Genomic DNA, 21,506 nt, shown 5'->3' with positions numbered 1-21,506 from the left:
CCAAAGTGGTTAAAAAACATTGAAAAACAAAAGGCGTATTTTGCCCCCTTATTTTGTATTTATTGCTATATTGCAGAAAACGTAATACCTTAAGACATTTTTGACCAGTCGTATATGATACAAAATTCAATTATCTTTATTTTATTTCTTTACAACGTTGTTCCAAAACGAACCGTTTTAAAGTTATAAGCAAAGAAAGCAGAAAAAAATCGATGTTTTTCGAAATTTTTAAATATTTTAATTTTTTTATTAATGTTCCGGGCATATTTGAGAAGGAGCAAAGTCAATTATTATTAGTGAAGGTGTCACCTAACTTTATCTTCAAAAATCCGAATGCCACCTCTCACATCCAAAAATACACGTTTTTTTACAGATTAGTCCTGGTCTAAAGTGCCACGCGCCATTTTTTAACAAACTGGTATAATGAAGTTTCCGTAGTCAGTCTATAAATTATTCTTCTATTTATTCTCAATTATTTTAACCATCGTAACGTAGATATAAGTATAACTAACTTTACCGCAATTATTATTTTTCTTTCATTTTCTTCCACGTGGTAGTTACCCATTGTTAAAACTAATCCAATTGCGGTTTTCCAAACTTCCTCTTATCGGAAAGATTGACATTAAAATGACTGTGCTCTTATAAATAAACCATAACGTTAACCTACAAGTAAGCATTGTTTATAGAGCAAATAGGTGACAGCTACACACGCAACCCTCATGTCGTGGGGACAGAGCGTCCAATTTGTCGAATAAAATGTTACGGATACTTTGGTAAATGCTGTTAAAGTGATTTCTGGTTACTATTTATAGAAAAGTATTTGTGGACGCTCTTTTTAAGATAGCTTTAATTAAAACAAACATTTTCATTAAAAAGATCCTAATAGATTTGTGTTTTTTTTTTCAGGAAGAACACTTTATAAAAGATATCTCCAGAAGAATACTTACCTTGTGTTTGCTCGTTTTTTGTTGCCTTTGCCCGCTTGTTTAAACAAATATATTCTACTGAGTATTACAAAAGTATTTTTTCTTTGTTTTCTTTCCTCAACATTCCTTTAGTAGACTGGCTACTTCAAAATTTGATGTTGAGGACTCTCGCTAAAGAATTTCGTATCTTTGGTTACTTGGTTCTTTTAATTATTGCTATTATATTATATATATATTCCCCGCTTCAAATTTGTAATACCTATTCCAACTATCTCCTTCTCGGTATTAATTTATTACTTTTTCCTAGTATGTACCTTCCTAATACCTAGTTATTCCTCTGCTAATCTCTTTTATATTTTACGGGATTTGGGCCAGCATAGTTTGCTTTTTAATAAGTTTACAGTTATTTGAAGATACGCAAGATGAATGTAGAAAACAAAAACAAATCATAGGAAAATAATCTAATCGCATTGATATTAATACCTGTTAAACAACCTTATTGAATCTTGGAGAATTAGAAGAAGATGGAGGAGTCACGGGAAACTACAATATCAACACAAGATTGTGTAATTATTTATCTTTAATAGGAATTAATCACAATTTCAGTTGAAATTACGTTTAGTTGGCTTTTCGACTTCCACTTCAAAAATCGTTCTCAAAATACAAAGTTATGACGCAGAGATCACATTTTCAAAAGAAAGTGAGATTACCTACTTATCATTAAATATTACAATTGAGGGGATTAGATGCTAAGGGGTACAAGTGACAAATATTGTAAACTGAGTTAAGTGCACAAAATAATACTAGATAGTACTAAAAATTTAGTGGAAAAGAGATACAGGTAAATTAACCTACTGTTGGCGACATATCGCAGGTATAAACAGGTATAACTTCACTTGTATCCCTTTGCCTATAAGGTGTTGGATATTATTTTTGGTGAATCGTTTAGTATCTTTGCAAATGAAGCCCTTAAAAAAGTATTCAAAATAAGTGAAATAATAACACAAAATGTACCAAGTAATTTTTCATAAATAAAAACGTTTAATTTTTATGTAATTTTTCTTTTATTTTAGTTGAAGAATTTAAGAAATTCGTAAAGTACTTAAGTGGCAAAGAGAAACAAATGCAAAATTTGAAGCAGAGGGGTACAAGTGCGAACATTTTTTTCCAAATTTCAAATATTTTGAATGAAAATAAATACTATACTAACTTTAAAAGCTTTTACTAATAGAATAAAAATAAAAGGTATAAAATTAATTCAAAATAAGTCGATAAGTGAATTTACGCTGTGGAATGCGCTGTATAATTTACCATGTAAATTTAACTTTGACTTCGTTATTCTCAATTAAACCATTTTATCACTTGTACCCCTTAGCATCTAATTCCCTCAATTAATATTAAAATCCCACAATAAAAAGCTTACAAATAGTAACAGAACACTGAGAAGTTATTGGAAAGCACAATCAACAGAACTCAGGACACGATTTAAGGAAAAAAGCGAAAGGCTAGACAAAACAGACAAACACTGCTATGAACAGTAACAATGAACAAAGAGGGGGTAAAAAAAGCAATACTGTTAAAAAAATAGAGAGCACCTTGGCCTGAAGCCATTATGGAGAATTAACCAAAAAATACAACCTATTCGCTCACTTTACCAAACATAGTATAAATAAACAAGAATTCCTTGAAGAATATAATTATTTAACAGGAATGTAAGGTGATAAAAATAATAAAGGAAGACAGTAGAAACAACTAATATTATCATTAAATTAACAAAAGCAGTTAGAACGCTGAAAATGTAGAACAACACGATTGCAGCTGAAGAAAAATAATAAGCTTTGCACATGACTAAGTAGTTGTATCATTATAATACGAAGACTTTGACAACAAAATGGAACAGATATGAACCAGACTAAATAGGTATAAGTATATGTACTGGGGACAACGGTGATTTACAGCTAAATAATAAACAAGTAATGAAACACTGCAAAAACTAGAAAATTACTCAGGAATGCGCCTCTAACAGAACGAAATACTCAACGAAACAATTGAAGATGAAAATACAGAGGAAAACGAAGTGATAACTTAATGAGGTACTAGCGAATAGAAAGGAATATTATGACAGGAAATTCTTCGGAAGCAGAGTAAGAACTATAGCCACGTGCAGATTAGATATAGTATGCGGATTAAAAGATAGCACAAGAAAAAAATATGAAAATAAATCACATAATAGCACAATAATAGTAGATGATAAAATGAGCATACAACTCACAGATCGTATCATCGCCAGACAACGAAGAATACCAAAATAAAACTTACTGAGTTACAGCTAGAGAAAAGAAAAAGATGGGAACGATCAAAGAATTCTATACGTAAGGTATTCAACTTTTGGAAGAAATAATATGTACTTGGAAGATACCGAGTGGAAGAACAAGAATGAATGGTAACTGAGATTTGCAAGAAGTTAAACGATGTAATGATGTATAAATATAACTGGATTCGTTTAATTGGAACAAAATCCTTTGTGTTCCAATCCAACATGTGGTAAGGGCTACAGAGTTCTATTGTCGAACCAGTTGTTAAATATTTTGTTATTTTTAGAATTTTAAAATATTGCAATAAATGCCGCTCAATCTGCTAGTAACTGTTTTATAATTGTTTGAATTTTGATTTTTGTTTATGTGGTACATTTCGACAAATAATCTTTTTATAATTGAGGGGACCAGACGTAAAAGGGTTTAAGTGCAGTTTTGATAGTTCTGAGATAATCAGCTTCAAAGTTGTTTGAGTTTTATAAATTGTAGTAGTCATTAAACTAAAATATGTCTCGTTTACAATGTACTATAAAATGATAAAAATATAAGGATATATTATTACTCTTACTATATGCTTTCCTCTTTTTTCAAATTTTAAAAACATATACTTGAATCGGTAAATGGTGTTGATAAATATTACTGGTAAAGCGGTTCAAGTGCAGATGTTAACTACATATTACTAATCATTTTTGTCCCAGGTGTTACCCATAGTGTAACTACAACTGGCACGTTGCATAATACTTAATTAGTGTTCAAAATTGGTCACAAATCTAATATTTATTTACTTTAAACTAATCCTGTATTAACGTGTGTTTACACATTACAGAATACTAAAAATAGTTTTGTAGTAAAATGGTTCAAGCGCACTTAAACCCATTTATTACTATTTGTTTTTACAGAATACTAAAAATAGTTTTGAGGTAAAACGGTTCAAGCGCACGGTTAAACCTGTTACTACTAAAGCAAACTGCAATTGTTTTCAGTGAACTAAATGTAATGGAGATAGATGGTGACTGTAGGGCGAAATATGCTTAAATCGTTTTACAACCAAGTTCTAATATCATTTAAGTATGCGAATCTGTACTTAGAGTAAGATTTAAAAAAGTGCACTTAAACCCTTTTACTTCTAACCCCCTCAATTATTTTCTGTACCTCGTTAAGTTTTTTTTATCTGATAAATTAAATGCGTAGCCGTTTGTGCTGCGTTATTCTTTGTTTCAACCAATGCGATGTTTTCCCTATATACCTACTGTCCATCACATTCGCATTCGAGACAAGAAAGTTGACAAATGTAGTTGGATAGGCTGTTATATTTAGCTATTTTGATTTTGGGAGTTCTGCTCAGTAACTTAATTATATTGTTAGTTTACCATTTATGTACAGTGTAACTATTTAACGGGATCTGATGATCTGTTGTCGCACTATATTTCGTAAGTCATATTATTGTAATGTTTGTATCTAGTTGTTAGTTAATTTTATAGTTTGTTCCTGATGAAGAAATTTTTTCTAATATTAAATTTCAGGATTATTGTTTAAAATTTTATGTTCGCTGATGATGCCATTTTTTATGGAATCTTTATTAAATTATTATCTTCAAGCTTATAATTATCGTGCATATCTTCTTAGGTTAAGTAAGCAAAAATAAACAATAAAAAACTTACAACCGCTGCAGGCTAAACTAGCTGAAGGTTAATAGTTCATTTTTACTGACAGTACGCTTAGAAACGATTACTGGTTTTTCAACTATTACACCACTTCTTGTTTCGAATTCTATTTGTGTTTTTATATGTAGATATTTGTATTTTACATTAATTATCCTTATAAAGGCAGCAGAAACTGGAAAGTGCGCAAAAGTGAAAATGCTTTAGATTGTTCAGTTTTAAATTAATAGTGAAAGGAAGAAATTACATCAGAGTATATTCAGCAGCATAATGCAAGTATTTGTCATCGTACATGTCGAGAGTTTATTTCATTTAAGAAACAGTTATAAAATTGCTGGGAATGTTATCGAGCAGTATAATCAAAACCATACATTTGCATATACTGTATATTGTCTTTAATTATCAATAATAAATTTTTAATGAAAGTAAAGATGATTCAGATTTGATTACAGAATCTACTATGTGCGTATACGTATTTCGGGTTTACCATGCCCTCATCGGAGCACATGTGTAGAGGCACTTATTTCCTGACTTTTTGAGCTAATAAATTTATAAGCTATATAACTAGCAAATGCAAAATTTGAAATACTTTGTTCTAATGCTTAGACGTTGAACTAAAATATTGTTATGCATATACATAGTTATTTTCCAAAATATATTAATAAAAAAATAACGCATAGGTGCATTATCAGATTAAAAAATAAAAATTAAAAATGACGCCAACAAAATATCGTACCAACAATATTAACGATTTTAAAAAACAAGGAGTTCCCAATATAATTTTGTTCTGAATATAATTAAATAATACTTATTAAAAAATCACTTTTTTATAAATAAAAAAATTTGACACGGTCAGATAATATTTTAGATTCTCATTCTAAACAAAAAAGTAATTTTTTCTACAACCGTGTTAAAAATGTAATTTTTAGCAATCCATACGAGCGTTAAAAATGCTACTTTAAGGCACTAGTGCTTTAAAAAATTTTTAAGGCACTGCAGTTCGTATTGACCGTATAGGCAATTTTGATGTAATGTCAAAAAAATATAAAAATGGAATGTCAGTCAAGTTCAAGTAAAAGTTTTTGTAGATATTGTCATTACGTTTGTAGAAAAAATATTGTATGATATGCGTGTTAAAAAGTACATTTTTAAGGCACTCATGTGAATTGCAGAACTCGCTATCGTTCATTTTGCAAACTTTCACATGCGTGCCTTAAACGTGTACTTTTAACACTTATATCATAAATAACTATTCTTTTGTCTTTTGTAATAACTGTTCTCTTAAGTTGATTGTTTTTGAATTATAAATAATTTACAACTGAAAAAAGAACGAAAGGTGACGGTTTTGAAGGCTCAAAATCACAAGTATAATACAAAATATTATTTTTGTAATCGTCAAGTACCTAAATTCAAGTTCAAACCTTCTTCTATCAGGCCCCGATAAAAATTTTTGACATATGTGTTATTTTAAAATATATTTTTTTTAATTGTTAATCGAGGAAAATTCCTTATCATGAAGGGCGATCATGCTGCATTAACAACTAAAAAACAATGTTTTAAAATAAAATAAGTCCAACATACTTCTCAAGATTGATACAATCAGGTTTGAACTTGAATATAGGTAGGTAATTTCAAAAATGTTATTTTTTTACTTAGGTATGTTTTTGAGCCTTGAAAATAATCATCTTTCGTTCTTTTTTCAATTTTAAGTTTTTATAACTCGAAAACGATCAACTTAAGAGAATAATTAAGACTTTTTTATTTTGTTTAAAATAATCCAAAAAATCTTAAGTAAATAATATCTTCCCGGTTCAAAAAAAATATTTTTAAAATTTACAAAAAAGTCCTTTTACAACTAATAATTAATTATAGTCAGAACAAAATTATATCGGACACACCTTGTTTTTTAATTGTTAACATATTAAATTACATATCAAATAATTTTTATCCATTAAACAGGTCGACCTTATAATCGTATTTTAGATTAATACAAAGAAAGCTACAAAAGAACTGTAAAAAAGTTATAAATACAAAAAAGTCCTCTTTTATCTACTAGTACTTATTCTGGTTTAATCTTTTTAATAGTAAATTTCTGGATAAATGTTTAAACATTTTGTTTCTGATAAGTGAACTGTGATTTTTGTTGTATCTTTGTGTCGAGCTCCCATTTAGTTGGTAGGAAGTTATATCTCATTTTATGAATCGTTTTTCTAAATACTATATTTATCTCTACACATCTTTCGTTTTTGGTATATTTCTGTGTTAATCTAATTTAAAATTTTCCCTATGTGACTTGATCTGTTCTGTTATCCGTACCATGTATCTACTCTAAAAAAATCGTCATAACAAACAAACCATCATAATAATAATTAAAGTAAAATTAAACTGAAGTTTAGTTTTAATACTGACAGAAGGATCTAGAAAGGGGGAAAATAATTTATAGATATAAAAACTTATGAAAAGCTATGTAGCAAAGCGATGAAGCAACGGTAACCTGTAAAGTTTCCTAAAGCTCATTTCTTCTTTTGTATTATAACACATATTAGATATAGATTTATGAATACCTACTAAAAAATATAAATATGCCGATATATAGAATACATTTTTCTTATGTGTATGAATAATATTCGATTATTCTATGATTTCAATTAACCCCCATCTACATTAATTGTACAAATGTACCCCATCTATTATTTTATTTATTTATTTCCCATTTTTAGAAAAAATGAAGGAGTTGAAGAGTACATTTGTTTACATTTATATTTTTCTTCTTTTTTGAAAAAATAACTGATTTCAATATTTATTATAACCATTGCAACTCTTAATAGATTGAATTAGAATGGATTTGTAGTAGATGTTATTGGTTGATAAATTGAGTTATTATTTAGGTGGGTAGTAGTTTATATTGATTTAATCGACAGCAATAACAATAAACAATTTAAAGGTTTCTAATTATGATTTTACACTTAAGTACCCACTGTTATTTTATTGTCACTCTAATTCAGAAGTGCATAGACAATAGACTGAAATTGTATCACGGTATCAGTATTTGTATTCGTAACACTTCAAGTAGCTTCCTTGTAAAGTGTTTACATAGATACAGAATATGTAAGTAATTCATTAGTTTCATTGCATTTCCTATATCAGGCTGCTTAAAACTATTTAGAACAACTAGGTGTCAACTCAACCAAATACAAATGATGCTTGAGTTAGAGCAACAGAAGAATACATGGATTTGAAATGAAAATCTTTAAATTAAGTGAAAATAAACGTTGCAGGATGAGGGAAAATGATTACCTAAGATATATTTTCACAAAATTTTGCAAAGTAGCGTAGCTATATTAATAGAAAAGCCTGGGTGTTTATCATCTGAGAGCTATAACGCAATCCAAAAGAATGATGGTAGCAGAAGCAAGTAAAGAAAAATTATTCTCATTTGAAAATCAAGATAGCTGACAAACAATACAAATGTCGTATATTTACAGTGTGTCGTAGGTACTATTGGTAACAATCACCTCTTAGCAAACTCATCTCTTCTGGCATTATCTCTATTAACTTTTGCTTTTCTGATTATATCACTATTTGTTGTCTTCAAAATAACTTTTTGATAAATATGATTACTCATAATTTTTAAGTAAAAAAAGTATATATAGAAGAAATCAGAATTAGACTATAAAAGAGAACAAAATCCTTTAAAAGATAATAACAAATCAGAGTGAAACCTAGCTTTAGAAAAACTAATTGTATCGACTAATAAATTGCACTATAATGTACTGTATGATTAAAATATGGACCATAAATAAATATATATTGCTGCGACAAAGAAACATCTGAATAATTTAGGGAATTGTGTGGAACAGAAAAATATAAAATATAGAACTATAAAACAAATAAGGTAGGGAGTCAAAATCATTAAAGATTAAAATCTTTTATATGGTGTATTCCATGAATATACGACTGTTTTGGATTATCGCGACAACGAATATTTTAGTGTGCAACATAAGAAGTACGAAAGTATTTTGCTCTAATAATTACTCCAATAAACAACAATATAATTTGCAATTTACTTTCGTTCTTCATATTTTGCACAGTAAAATATTCGTTGTCGCGGTAATCCAAGAGGGTCGTATATTCGTGGAATGGGGTATAATTTGGATATCCATAGTAGGAAATATGCGATCAGTTAAATATCATTTTCTTTATATAAATATAATCCAGAGACCGATCATGGACAAACATTGTAACAAACTTTTTTCTTCTAAATTAAAAAAAATTCGACACGGCCAGATATTATTCAAGCTTTTTTGAATCATTCGAACGAAAAAGTTCTTTTGTAAATTTTTTTAATTGATCGTTTTCGAGTTATTAATTTAAAATTTAAAACATTTTTAAAACATTTACAATTTAAAACTGAAAAAAGAAGGAAAGATGGCGACTTTGAAGGCTTAAAATTGTAATTAAAAAATATCATTTTTGAAACTACAAAATGCTTAAATTCAAGTCCAAACCTTATTCTTTCACTTTTTGATAAGTACTTTGGAGTTATTGAATTTTAAAACATTGTTTTATGGTTGTTAGTGCAGCACGATCGTCCGTCTTCCCATAAGGAACCTTCCTCATTAACAATTTAAAAAATATATTTTAGAATTAAACATGGCAAAAATTATTATCGGAACCTAATAGAAAAAGGTTTGAACTTGAATTTATGTACTTGATAATTACAAAAATATTATCTTTTACTTGTGTTTTTGAGCCTTGAAAATCGTCAATTTTCTTATTTTTCGTCAGGACAAAATTATATCGGTTATCTCTTGTTTTTGCAACTATAATTAACATTCTAAATTACATATCAAACAATTTTTATGCGTTAAAAAGATTAGGTGAAAGTCTACCTTATACCTTATATATCTACTATTACAATATATGTGATCCAGGGACCGATCATGGACAAACATGAGGGGTTTAGTAGCAGCTCAATGTTGATAATATTAAAATGGAATTCATAACGCTGATAAAGAAATCTATCTATTTGGGTCTTTCGCAACTTAATTCAATTATGATGCAGATTTTAACCAAGCACTTCCGAATCACAAGCCAGTTTATTCAATGCATTCAGTATATGTTGTTCGGTATTGTACAGGGAAAATAGTTATAACAGAATAGAAACATTTGCAGGTAAATCTAATGACATGCAAATCTTTGGGTGCATTGAGAAATTGACTCGTGTTGATTCTAAGCTCAAAATTTGCATCAGACGCAGACTGGCGTGTGCATAATTTGCATATGTAAAATTATGCTAGTCGATACAACTAAATGCTATTCAAGCTAGAAGGAGTTTTAAGGGTGACAGAACACTTTGCCACGCGTGATATTGGTATGAATAATGAAAAAGCGACCGGGGTGAGGAAAGTATGATAAATCTCAGCATAATACATGCTTTAGCTTTTTATGCAGTTTGTATAAACATTTAGTAAAGGGAAAGGTAGAAGCAGTAGCGGTCGACGTTACAAAAGATATATGATTCTCGAAGATAGCAAAGTTTTTATGGTAGACGATTACAACAACATTTTTGGAGGACTGCGAAAAAGTATAAATATTGAACACCTTTTCATCTGTTTTGTATAAGAATTTATTAAAATGACCACCCAACAAACTTGAGTAAGAAAAACTGAGCTATCAATAATTTTCAAATGGAGTATAACCACATTCACGCCAAATATCGGTGCTACACTGGGAATTTGTAAAAGGCAAAAATTAGAAAAAAAACGTAACATTGAAAAAGTAAATTCATAAAATTATAATATCTGAAGGAAGGACTACAAAGATATAAGAGAATAGGGGTAACAATTAAATGAGTAAAGACAGCAGAATCAGTTCCAGCAGAAAGGAACAAAAAACATGAAAATAAGATAGATAGGTACAACAGGCACATTAACGAGAAAACAATTATGGATAAGACAAAAATCACTAAAGAACTGCTAAATAAGTATAATACTGTACATTTATATGAAAAGATTCAATGAAATACGTTTTTAGCTTCCTGAAAAATTCTTACTATTATTGTAAGTATATTATGTAGCTTTTATACATAATTTATCTATAAATTATTGTTATGCGGGTATTCTGGCTGGAAATATAAAGATTTATTTTTAGAAAAGATAACCTCCCAACGAAACAGGTTTATTTCCAGAGATCTTTCTCAATATTGTTTGGCGACAAGTAGTCTAACCACACATTTAAGAAAATAAGCTGTATTTGAGGGGGCTTTTAGTTGATTTATCTGAAAACTATATCTATCTTTTGTATTGAATATTCTGTTTCTGGTTAATTATGTCTTTCAATATTTTTGTGTTCAAGTGTTTTTTTATACAAACTAAAGAAGGTGAGATAGGAGGTTTCACTGAGCAATATTTGTGTAAAACTAAATACACTGTTTAGAATTTTCATTTAGCCAATATGTTTCTCTATAAAGTATTCGGCAAAGTTATAATTTCGTATAAATATATAGAAATAAAATATCTCTAATGATATACCAACTGTTCATGTCATGACGCTGATTTAAGATGTATGTAAAATTACATAAATAAATGATATAAAATACCATCATATAAAATATATTGTATGTAGTCATCAATTTATTTATTTTACAGCAAATTATCGAGACAGTGTTATTGTCGTTTGAATTGCACATAATTCCAAATAATATTAGTAATTCAAAAAAGCGCGTTAGCGTTTCTATTTATGTATATAGGTAGGTAAATACTTTGATGTTATGCATTAAGACTATTTATTTGTAAAGAATAACTTAAGTCAAAATATGTTTTTGAGTTAGCTTTACGACATTTGTGAGTGACCAAAAAATCATCTTTCTCTCATGGAATTTGTAGGTGATATTAGGTATAATTATGGCATAAACAATTAAATAATGTAGGTACTTTTAAACGTATTCGGTTCAAGAAAGGGTGTTTATGTTTTTCGTGGAAAATAAAATTTATTAGGTAGTGCCTACTTAGATGTGAAAAACATAAACAAATAATTTGTTTATGCTTAATTCTTGTATTAGAGACTGGAACTAAGAAGAATTGTATATTATGTATCATGCATTTACCTACATGATAGAAACATTTCTTATATTTAAAGCTGTCTTTACGTCAGTTCAGGTTGAGCTTTAGGTCTTACGATTTGAATATTTCTATAATACCTACATGATTTTCTGTTTATGTCATCAGTTTTTAAAGGTTTCTCATAGTTATTATATCGTTCAATAGGTATTATGTTTTTTCCAACACAAATTATTGTTTTAAATCATATCAGCATTGTGTATTTGGTAAAACAAATTTGTCAAAAAGACTCATGTAAACAGATAATTTAATATCTATTTGTTAGTAGGTATATACTTTATTGTTCACCATGAGTATATCGAATATAAAACAATATAATTTTATGGTATTACCTACCTATTCTTATTCTTTAATAATTTTCGACAATACTGAAGATTTTACATACTAATATAGTGTTGTAGTAGCCTCTTCGAAAGGGCATAACTTTTATTATTATAAACCATAGCAATAAAAAATTAACCTCTTAAATAATCTAAACCATTGAATTTTTCCAAAATACTTAATTTGAGGACGTCAAAAATTTGTCTTGGCAGCCATATCTTTATATTGTGAAAAAAATGAATTTCTAGCCCGTTACTAGTGTTAAACTGACAATCCTTCTTCTTTTTTCAATAAACTTGATCGTTGAATTTTTCAAAATTCCAAATTGTTTTTAATTATTGTACAAAAGAACCAAAATCAGGTAGGGAACATTTTGTAATCTGACAATACCGGCAGAAATTAAGATTTAGTAAGTTTATTTTTGATGGGACCTTTAATCATAGGTTCTGTTAAACGTAAGATCCCAATGTAACTGATACGAATTGTATGTGATATAGTTAGACACATTATGTGTAATACAAAGTTTCTTTAAGATCCAAGATGACTTCAAGAAAGTTCACTTTCAAGATATTTATGTTTTAAATATTTAAGACACCCTTTATATTGCTCAGACGTGAAAAACCAGGTACCTAACGTATTAATTACAGTTTGGTTTTTTTCCTCAATCTGAATTGGTGGGAGCATACTATATTTGTTTACAAATACGTTTATATAGAAATAAAGTCGTTACAACAAACTTTTACGATGTTTACAAACAACATTGTCACGTTTACTGCGTATTTATGTGGTGTTTATAGATTAAAATGAAATAGTTATTGTAAAGCTTGATTTAAATAATTAAAATGTTTAATTACCTTCGAGCATTCCTGTCCTAAATGAAAATTAAATCCTATAACACTTGAGTCACTACAATAAAAATATAACACGCACAGGCACAAAAAACAAGTAAATAGTCCTTAAAACACAGCACTGAAAAATCCACAGGACTAAAACTATACAGGTGTTAGGTGTTAATTAATAAAATCGTGTATTAATATCTTCACGCGGACAACATAACGTGTCCGTAACTGGGCTTCAACTGTTTTGTGCATAATGTTGACAGCCAATAAGGGGCGGGACCGGGAGGGGATAACACCCCCACTATGCTACACCTGGAAAAGTGGGGGAAAAGTGGGGGGCACGATGCGGTTGAACGGACTTGAAATAAGTTTCGAGCCGATTTGTGAGCTGCTGTCGCTTTGCAAGAATTTCATTTTTTCCTCGCGCCTTTGCCTTCTTCGTTTGTTTATAATTAATGATTTTGAGGACTATGTTGGGGACTTGGTCCCGCTATTGATTGCACAATGAATGTAATTAAAGCCAATATACTTTTCAATTTTTATTGTTGTAATAAAACTAACAATTACAACATAAACCAACAGAAAAGTCCCAGCGACCTGTTTTATAATTGACTGTTCTTCGCGACGTTCTAAAACAGAATGAATACAATAACTATGATCTTGACGTTCTACGCAGTTTAATAATTACGCACTATTTTCTCTGTTAGTAAAGTCAACATTTTTTAGGAACGATTCTTAACATATTCCCCCACCTTGAAATATTATTTCAATAAACATAAAGTTAAACAATTTATAAGACAAGTAAATCCTCAATTGGACAAACAAAAATGAATACATAACAATGATTACATATAAATGAGTACATAAAAATGAATACATAAAAATTAATACATAAAAAAGAATACATAAAAAAAAGAGTATATTTTCTTAAACATTGTCAATTGGTAAGGGACATAACTTTGAAATTGATCGCTTATATTCGCCATTTACAGTTTGAATACGCGCAACCCGCACTTTGTTATCAGGGCCGACATACACTTCCTGTACACGTCCCATCTTCCATTGACAAGGAGGAAGATTGTCTTCCTTCAGCACCACCAATTGTCCAACTTCTAAATTTGGTTTTTCAGTAAACCACTTAACTTTCTGCTGCATTTCGGTAATATAGTCCAAAGACCACCTCGTCCAGAAGTGCTGTTGAAGCATTTGCATATGTTGATACCTAGATAATCGATTTATAGGTATTTCTCGTACATCAGGATCCGGTAATGAGGTGAGTCGTCGTCCAATAAGGAAATGAGAGGGAGTAAGGGACTCAAAATCATCAGGACTTGAGGACAAAGGACATAAAGGTCTTGAGTTTAGGACAGCTTCTATTTGAACTAGAATGGTATAAAACTCCTCAAATGTAAGATTACCATTGCCCAAAATTCTTTTTAAGTGTTTTTTACAGGACTTTACCCCCGCCTCCCATAGACCACCAAAGTTTGGAGACTTGGCTGGAATGAAGTTCCAGTTAATACCTTCACTACTGACTGAATTTGTTAAAGACTGTGAATAAGACAATAAAAAATCTCCCAATAGTTTTAATTCGTTATTGGCCCCAACGAACTGGGTACCATTGTCGGACAAGACCTTTAATGGTTTACCCCTACGTGCAACAAATCTACGAAAGCACGCGATAAACGCCTCTTTTGTCAAGTCCGACACCAACTCAATATGAACTGCTTTAGTAGAGCAGCATACAAACAGACATACATAACATTTTGAAAGTATAGACTTTCTCCCATACTTATTTTTAATTTGGAATGGACCAGCATAGTCCATCCCCGTTACATAAAATGGAGGTGATGGCGTTACCCGATCTTTAGGTAAAGGAGCCATTATCTGAGACAGTGGAACTGGCCGGGCCTTGAAGCACTGCACACACCTATGAATGGCATATCGTACCAGATTCCTACCACCAATTATCCAGAACTGTTCACGGATTGAACTCAAAACCGCCTGAGGACCAGCATGTAACAGACGTTCATGTTCCCATTCAACCAACAACTTTGTTAATGTATGCTTAGAGCTTAATAGAGCTGGATGCTTCTTCGCATACTCCAAACTCGACAACTGTAGTCGACCCCCCACCCTGAGGATACCATTCGCATCAAGAAATGGACTTAACTTGTGTAGGGTATTATTAGACAACAATTGCCCTTTACTAGACAATTCTTTAATCTCTTGCGAAAATGATTCCTTTTGCGCCAACTTAACCAAAATATTCATAGCATGTGTTAACTCTGCAGGGGTTAAAACACCCAATACTGTCTCTTTATGTGAAAGTTTTGTAAAATATCTTAAACAATAAGCCAAAGACCTTTTTAATCTAATTATGTGACCGAATATATGAAATGGAAACTTATATATGTCCTTAGCATCTTGACAGGTTCCAACATGCACTCTAGTCTCGGGCATATCACTAATTGGTTCAGGAACGGACATAGGCCATTTTTGCTCATCCAACATTAACCAATCTGGGCCATACCACCATCTTTGACACTCCATCAGTTTTGACGGAAAAATACCTCGAGATATGATATCTGCAGGGTTTTGATCCGTCCTAACATGTCTCCACTCTTTTGGGTCCGTTAATTCCTGAATTTGGCTTACACGATTTCCCACAAATACCTGAACATCACTAGGTGACATTTTCAACCAACTCAACACCACAGTAGAATCACACCAAAAGACTGTTTTTCTAAAGTTTATAGTCATTGCTTGTTTTGCCTTAGCTACCAGCTTACCTAATAACAGGGCTCCACATAGTTCCAGTCTAGGAATAGTTAATCTTTTTAATGGTGCCACCCTTACCTTTGCACACAACAAATGTACTGAAGTATCTCCACATTTATTTACACTTCTCAAATAAACACAACAACCATAAGCATTTATAGAAGCGTCACAAAAGCCATGAATATCAACCACTGATACACCAGAACATACTACCTGCCTAGGAATTGCTAACTTATTTAATACAATGAAATCCGATTTTAATCTAGACCATTCACCATCCAACTCACAAGGTAATGACTCATCCCACTTCAAATCCAACTTCCACAGTTTTTGCAAAATAATTTTGGCTAGAACCACACTAGGTGCGACCAGCCCCAACGGGTCAAATATTTTCGATACATCCGACAGAATATTTCTTTTTGTGTGCCTTCCATCTTCAACTGAAAACTTAATTTCAAACAACAATTCATCTTGCTTAAATTTCCAATAGAGTCCCAACGTTTTGTTTTGTTCTTTCTCTCCAAAATGTACCTGATCAACCAAGACTGAACTGTCTAACTTCCGTTGCACTTCTTCATCATTTGATACCCACTTCCGTAATTCCATACCTCCAGCTTTTAGTATTGAGACCATCTGGGTACATAATTCCAATAATTCCTCTGTTGTCTCTGCTCCTGTTAACACGTCATCAACATAAAAGTCTCTTAAAATTACTTCCGCTGCCTTAGGATACTCCCTTTGACCATCCATACCTAACTGTCGCAAACACCTGATTGCAAGATATGGAGCTGACCTCGTTCCATACGTTACCGTGTTCAAGGTATATTCTTCCAGCTGTTGACTAGGTGAAGTTCTCCAAAATATCTTCTGCAAACACCGTTGATTATGTGATACCCAAATCATTCGGTACATTTTTGCTACGTCTGCACACACCACCTTAGGATGTTGCCTAAATCTCAACAAAATCAACAAAAGATCTTCCTGAAGCTTTGGTCCAACATGCTGAATATCATTAAGAGACACGCCCGTATTTGTTTTCATTGAACCATTGAAGACAACTCGCAACTTAGTAGTGCTTGAATTTTCATTCAACACTCCATGATGAGGAAGGTAATAAGCTATTTCACTTTCAGAAGGTTCTGACACTGACATGTGACCCAGTGATATATATTCATTCATAAAGGAGCCATACATATCCTTCAGAACGACATTTTTCTCTAACCTTCTTTCCAACGCTAAAAATCTGTTCTTAGCTTCAAGTTTAGAATCCCCCAAATGCTCCAACTCTCCTTTAAATGGAATTCTAACGATAAATTTACCATCTTTTTCTCTCTTGGTATTTTCCACAAATATACTCTCACACTCTAATTCACCAACAGACAATGACTGCCTCTCTTGAGGAATTTCTTCCACGGCCCAAAATTTCTCCAACTGATTTTGAATGTCAACTACATTTAAATTACACATAGTTGAGTTATACGTCTGTGGATTCTGCATCGGTCCAGCCAGTATCCACCCCAGCAATGTCTTCTGCAACACGGGTTGAAACTCAGATAATTTAATCTGTCCCACACAAAGAAGACTATAAAACATCTCGGCACCTAGTAACATGTCCACTTTACCAGAAAATCCAAATCCAGCATCAGCTAGCGGTAAATGAGGGGGTATATCTAATTGAGATATATTTAGATTTTGACTAGGTATCAAACCACAGATCTTTGCCACAACCAAACATGAAATTGTTTTCTGAAAATTATTATGCAATGACTTAAATGAAACCATACATCTGCCACTAACACCAGAAGACTTTTGATTGATACCAAAAATTCTGATTGTGACTGTATCTTGTTGAAGTTCCAACTTACCAGCTAACTCAGAAGTAATCAGGTTTGGCTGACTCCCAGAATCCAATAAAACACGACATGTTTGCCATGAGCCATCCTTTGCCATCACCTGTACTAATGCGGTTGCTAATAGTATTTCTCCTGGTACCTCTATCCCATTATCCAAAACAACCGACCCAACATGCTGTGTAACCTCTAACGCCTGTGAAGAAGACGTTCCAATTTGCAAACCACCACTATTACCAGTTTCTCCAGCTTTCGCTCCATCATATTCTTTGTTACCACCAGGTCGACCAACTTCCGTAGCTGTATTTGGTCTTACATCATAATGTAACATCGTGTTGTGTTTTTGTCCACATTTCCTACAGTTACCTGCTTTACAGTATTTACTTGTATGATTTGCCTTTTTTAAACAATTTAGACAAAGGCCCAACTTTTTTGCTTGTTCGTACCTCACAAAAGTTCTTAATTTCCCAAATTCCACGCAGTTATTAATGTAATGTTTATTTTTGCAATAATGACAAAACGGATCTTGACTTGTTACACTGAATGTATTAGTCTCTGTTAAGTTTGACTCTGTGTTCACAAATGATTTATGTCGTTGCCATTTATTATGTCCTCTGTTATTGTGGCTACCAGCGCTATGTTCCTTATTTTCCTTAACCTTTTTTGAATTCCTCTCAATATTCTTTAAAGTATCTACCCTTTCATTTAAAAACGTTTTGAATTCATCCAAAGTAGCCACTTTTCCCTTTGGCCGCTTTTCCTCCCAACATCTAAATGTAATGTCGTCAAATTTTTTTGTTAGGCAGTGTATAACTATTGGATCCCAATTTTCCACTGAAATGTCAAGCTTTTCCAACGTTAACAGGGTTTCTGTCATAGTATCCAACATATTTCTCAAATGATCAGCTGACTCCTTTACCATATTTGGAAACAACAACAACGCATCTAAATGATAATCAACCAACATGGGAGTATCGTCATACCTGTCACACAAAAGTTTCCAGACAATATTATAACTAACTGCTGACGTTTGGCGCTTCTGAAGAACTTTAGCGGCATCACCCTGTAATGCTCGCTTTAAAAAATGAAATTTTTGAATATCAGGAATACTTTTATCATTGTGGATAAGACTTTCAAAGCAATCTTTGAACTCTAACCAATTTTCTACAGAACCGTCAAAATTTGCTATCGGAATTGGAGGTAACTTAATCTTAGCCCCCCCACCATATACGTCACTGACCAAACTTTGATTATCATTAGCATTACCAGGATATCTACTGTCATTCACAATCTTTCTAGCTTTCGAAATAATTTTATAAAATAAGTTTTCAAAATTTATTAATTCAGACTCTCCATTATATTTGTCATCTAAAACCAACATTTCTTGTTCAATTTCTTCAAATTCATCCAACAGTCTCTCCGCTCTAGATAATCTACTTTCAAATTCAATAAGAAATTGTTCGTCATTAATTTTCCCCTCAACAATATTACTACTATCTACAAATTTTGTAAAAATAGTTAATTTTCCCTTAATAGTCCCTCTCTTTCTTACTAAACCTTCCGTCATCTTATTAATAATAGAATTATAGTTTAAACTTTAAAAAGAGTAAACCCTGTACTATTATAATTATTAAACTTTAAAAAGAGTAAACCCTGTAGTATTATAATTATTAAATCAAAACCAACTAGTTCAAATATATTGGGAATATGTTTATGTAACAGGAAATAATAAAAATATAAGGAAATGTTAACGACTCACCAATCTCCAATTTTAACCAGCTTTGCACAAAACAGTTGTAAAAAATCGATAACTTCATCAGCATTTGAAATCCATAAAACCATAAACCATTAAAATTTTATTACCATCCGACTTCGTTTGGACCACTTATTACCATTCGGCTTCGAAGAACCACTTATGTTGGGGACTTGGTCCCGCTATTGATTGCACAATGAATGTAATTAAAGCCAATATACTTTTCAATTTTTATTGTTGTAATAAAACTAACAATTACAACATAAACCAACAGAAAAGTCCCAGCGACCTGTTTTATAATTGACTGTTCTTCGCGACGTTCTAAAACAGAATGAATACAATAACTATGATCTTGACGTTCTACGCAGTTTAATAATTACGCACTATTTTCTCTGTTAGTAAAGTCAACATTTTTTAGGAACGATTCTTAACAGACTACATTTCTTCATTTGATTTCTGGAAGCGTTTTATGGGATGGGAGTCGAGATGTCTAGTTTTATGGATGAATAAACTTAGATTATTCTTTATAGGTAATTAGTAATAATTAAAATTTATTTAAAATTAAAGTCTAGTCTTAACGAATGCAATATTATTAGTTTTATATTGTCAAATTATGTCATAATTCCACAAATTTTGAATTAGTGTCATATTTCTGTTGATTTTTATTTGACCAATTCTCCTCTTTCTGTCGATTTTACTTACCTTTCTTTCCGTTATCTTCGTTAAAATGTTGTATGTTTTGTTAAATATATTAGTTTTATTTCGCACAGCTTTATTTTTGATCGGTGTCTTTTTGGCATTACCTCATTTATTCCGTTTTTGTTTTCTTTAAAGGATCTATTTCTTCTGAAAGGGTTTTGAAATATATTGTTCTTTTTTGAAATATTGTTCTGAAGCTATGTTCATGTGGCTTCTTAACGCAATTTACTGTTTTTGTTGCGAATAAGCCACAATTTTACTTAAAAGTTTATTTGACAAATTCGTTTTCAACATACAAAACAATAACAAATTACACAATTTTTGTTTTTTGTTACTAGTTAAAATTTGTTCTAATAATTTAATTTTATCTGATTCATTCATATCTACAATTCAGACATATATTATACATTTTAAAGTAGATGACTTTAAAATGATATCGATTATTTCATTCATAGGAGATTCTGACCAATAGAAAGCTTCAGAAATAAAAATTAAACTGATTATTTTTTAATGATTTTAACTTCCAATGGTATAGTAAGTAAGTAATATACTTGATCACGTGTTTAATTCTGACCAATCAGATTAAAATTATACTGAGAACTATCTACTGTAGATAATTACCGATATAATTTTTTAAGTAGATTGTTTCTGTTTAATGGAAACCAGTTTCCTAGTTTTGACAACTGTCACATTTAAGAAAATATCCATAATATACGTATTAAAAAATAATCTTACGAATATCACACGACAGTAAGAATAAATAAGAAAATAATGCTTCATTTTTACTCAAATTTGTTGTCATTGGGCAATAGCCACACGAGCCCTGCGGGCTCTCGTGTCTATTGCCAGACAATAAATTTTCGAAAAACTGTCGCATTATTTTCAATTTATTCTCACTCTCTTGTGATATTATACCCGATTATTTCATTCATAGGAGATTCTGACCAATAGAAAGCTACAGAAATCTAAATTAGATCGATAATTTTTGATAATTTCCCGTCGTTAAGTATATTACGTCAGATGCCCTTCGTTGCTACGAAAAAATACATTCAGTGACATTAATGACAATTAATGTTTTAAAAATTATAAAAGTGATGACTTTCAACCGTCAAATTAATATTTATAACAATTGCTTGTTTAATTGTACTAATTTGTACTTACATATATAAATTACAATAAAATTTTGGTTTTGAACAGTTTTATTCATGAAATAATCGCAACAAATTGCACTCGATGTCTA

General features: G+C 31.1%; 2 protein-coding genes across 5 annotated transcripts in view; both read right to left on the bottom strand.

The window, feature by feature from the left end:
* The window catches only part of LOC126886122 (uncharacterized), a 114,069-nt gene extending 94,688 nt beyond the window's left edge, over window positions 1-19,381 (bottom strand). The window contains exons 1-3 of the mRNA XM_050652967.1: window positions 18,972-19,381; window positions 17,320-18,797; window positions 16,496-16,638 (exon numbers count right to left, since the gene is read on the bottom strand). Of these exons, the coding sequence (XP_050508924.1) occupies window positions 16,496-16,638; window positions 17,320-18,797; window positions 18,972-19,381 (2,031 nt within the window). The remainder of the gene's footprint in view (window positions 1-16,495; window positions 16,639-17,319; window positions 18,798-18,971) is intronic.
* The window catches only part of LOC114329196 (zinc finger homeobox protein 4), a 1,197,903-nt gene that overhangs the window by 224,680 nt on the left and 951,717 nt on the right, over window positions 1-21,506 (bottom strand). For 2 of the 4 annotated variants that reach the window (XM_028278232.2, XM_050652614.1), the window contains exon 1: window positions 13,199-13,417. The exons of the other annotated variants lie outside the window; for them this stretch is intronic. The gene's annotated coding sequence lies outside the window, so the exon portion shown is untranslated. Of the gene's footprint in view, window positions 1-13,198; window positions 13,418-21,506 lie in introns of those variants that run through there. 4 annotated transcript variants of the gene reach the window in all.

Source organism: Diabrotica virgifera, chromosome 6, assembly GCF_917563875.1.
Source record: "Diabrotica virgifera virgifera chromosome 6, PGI_DIABVI_V3a".
NCBI classification, from domain to species: domain Eukaryota; kingdom Metazoa; phylum Arthropoda; class Insecta; order Coleoptera; family Chrysomelidae; genus Diabrotica; species Diabrotica virgifera.
Note: the sequence above shows the minus strand (reverse complement) of the source record. Positions and strands in the feature narration are given on the sequence as shown.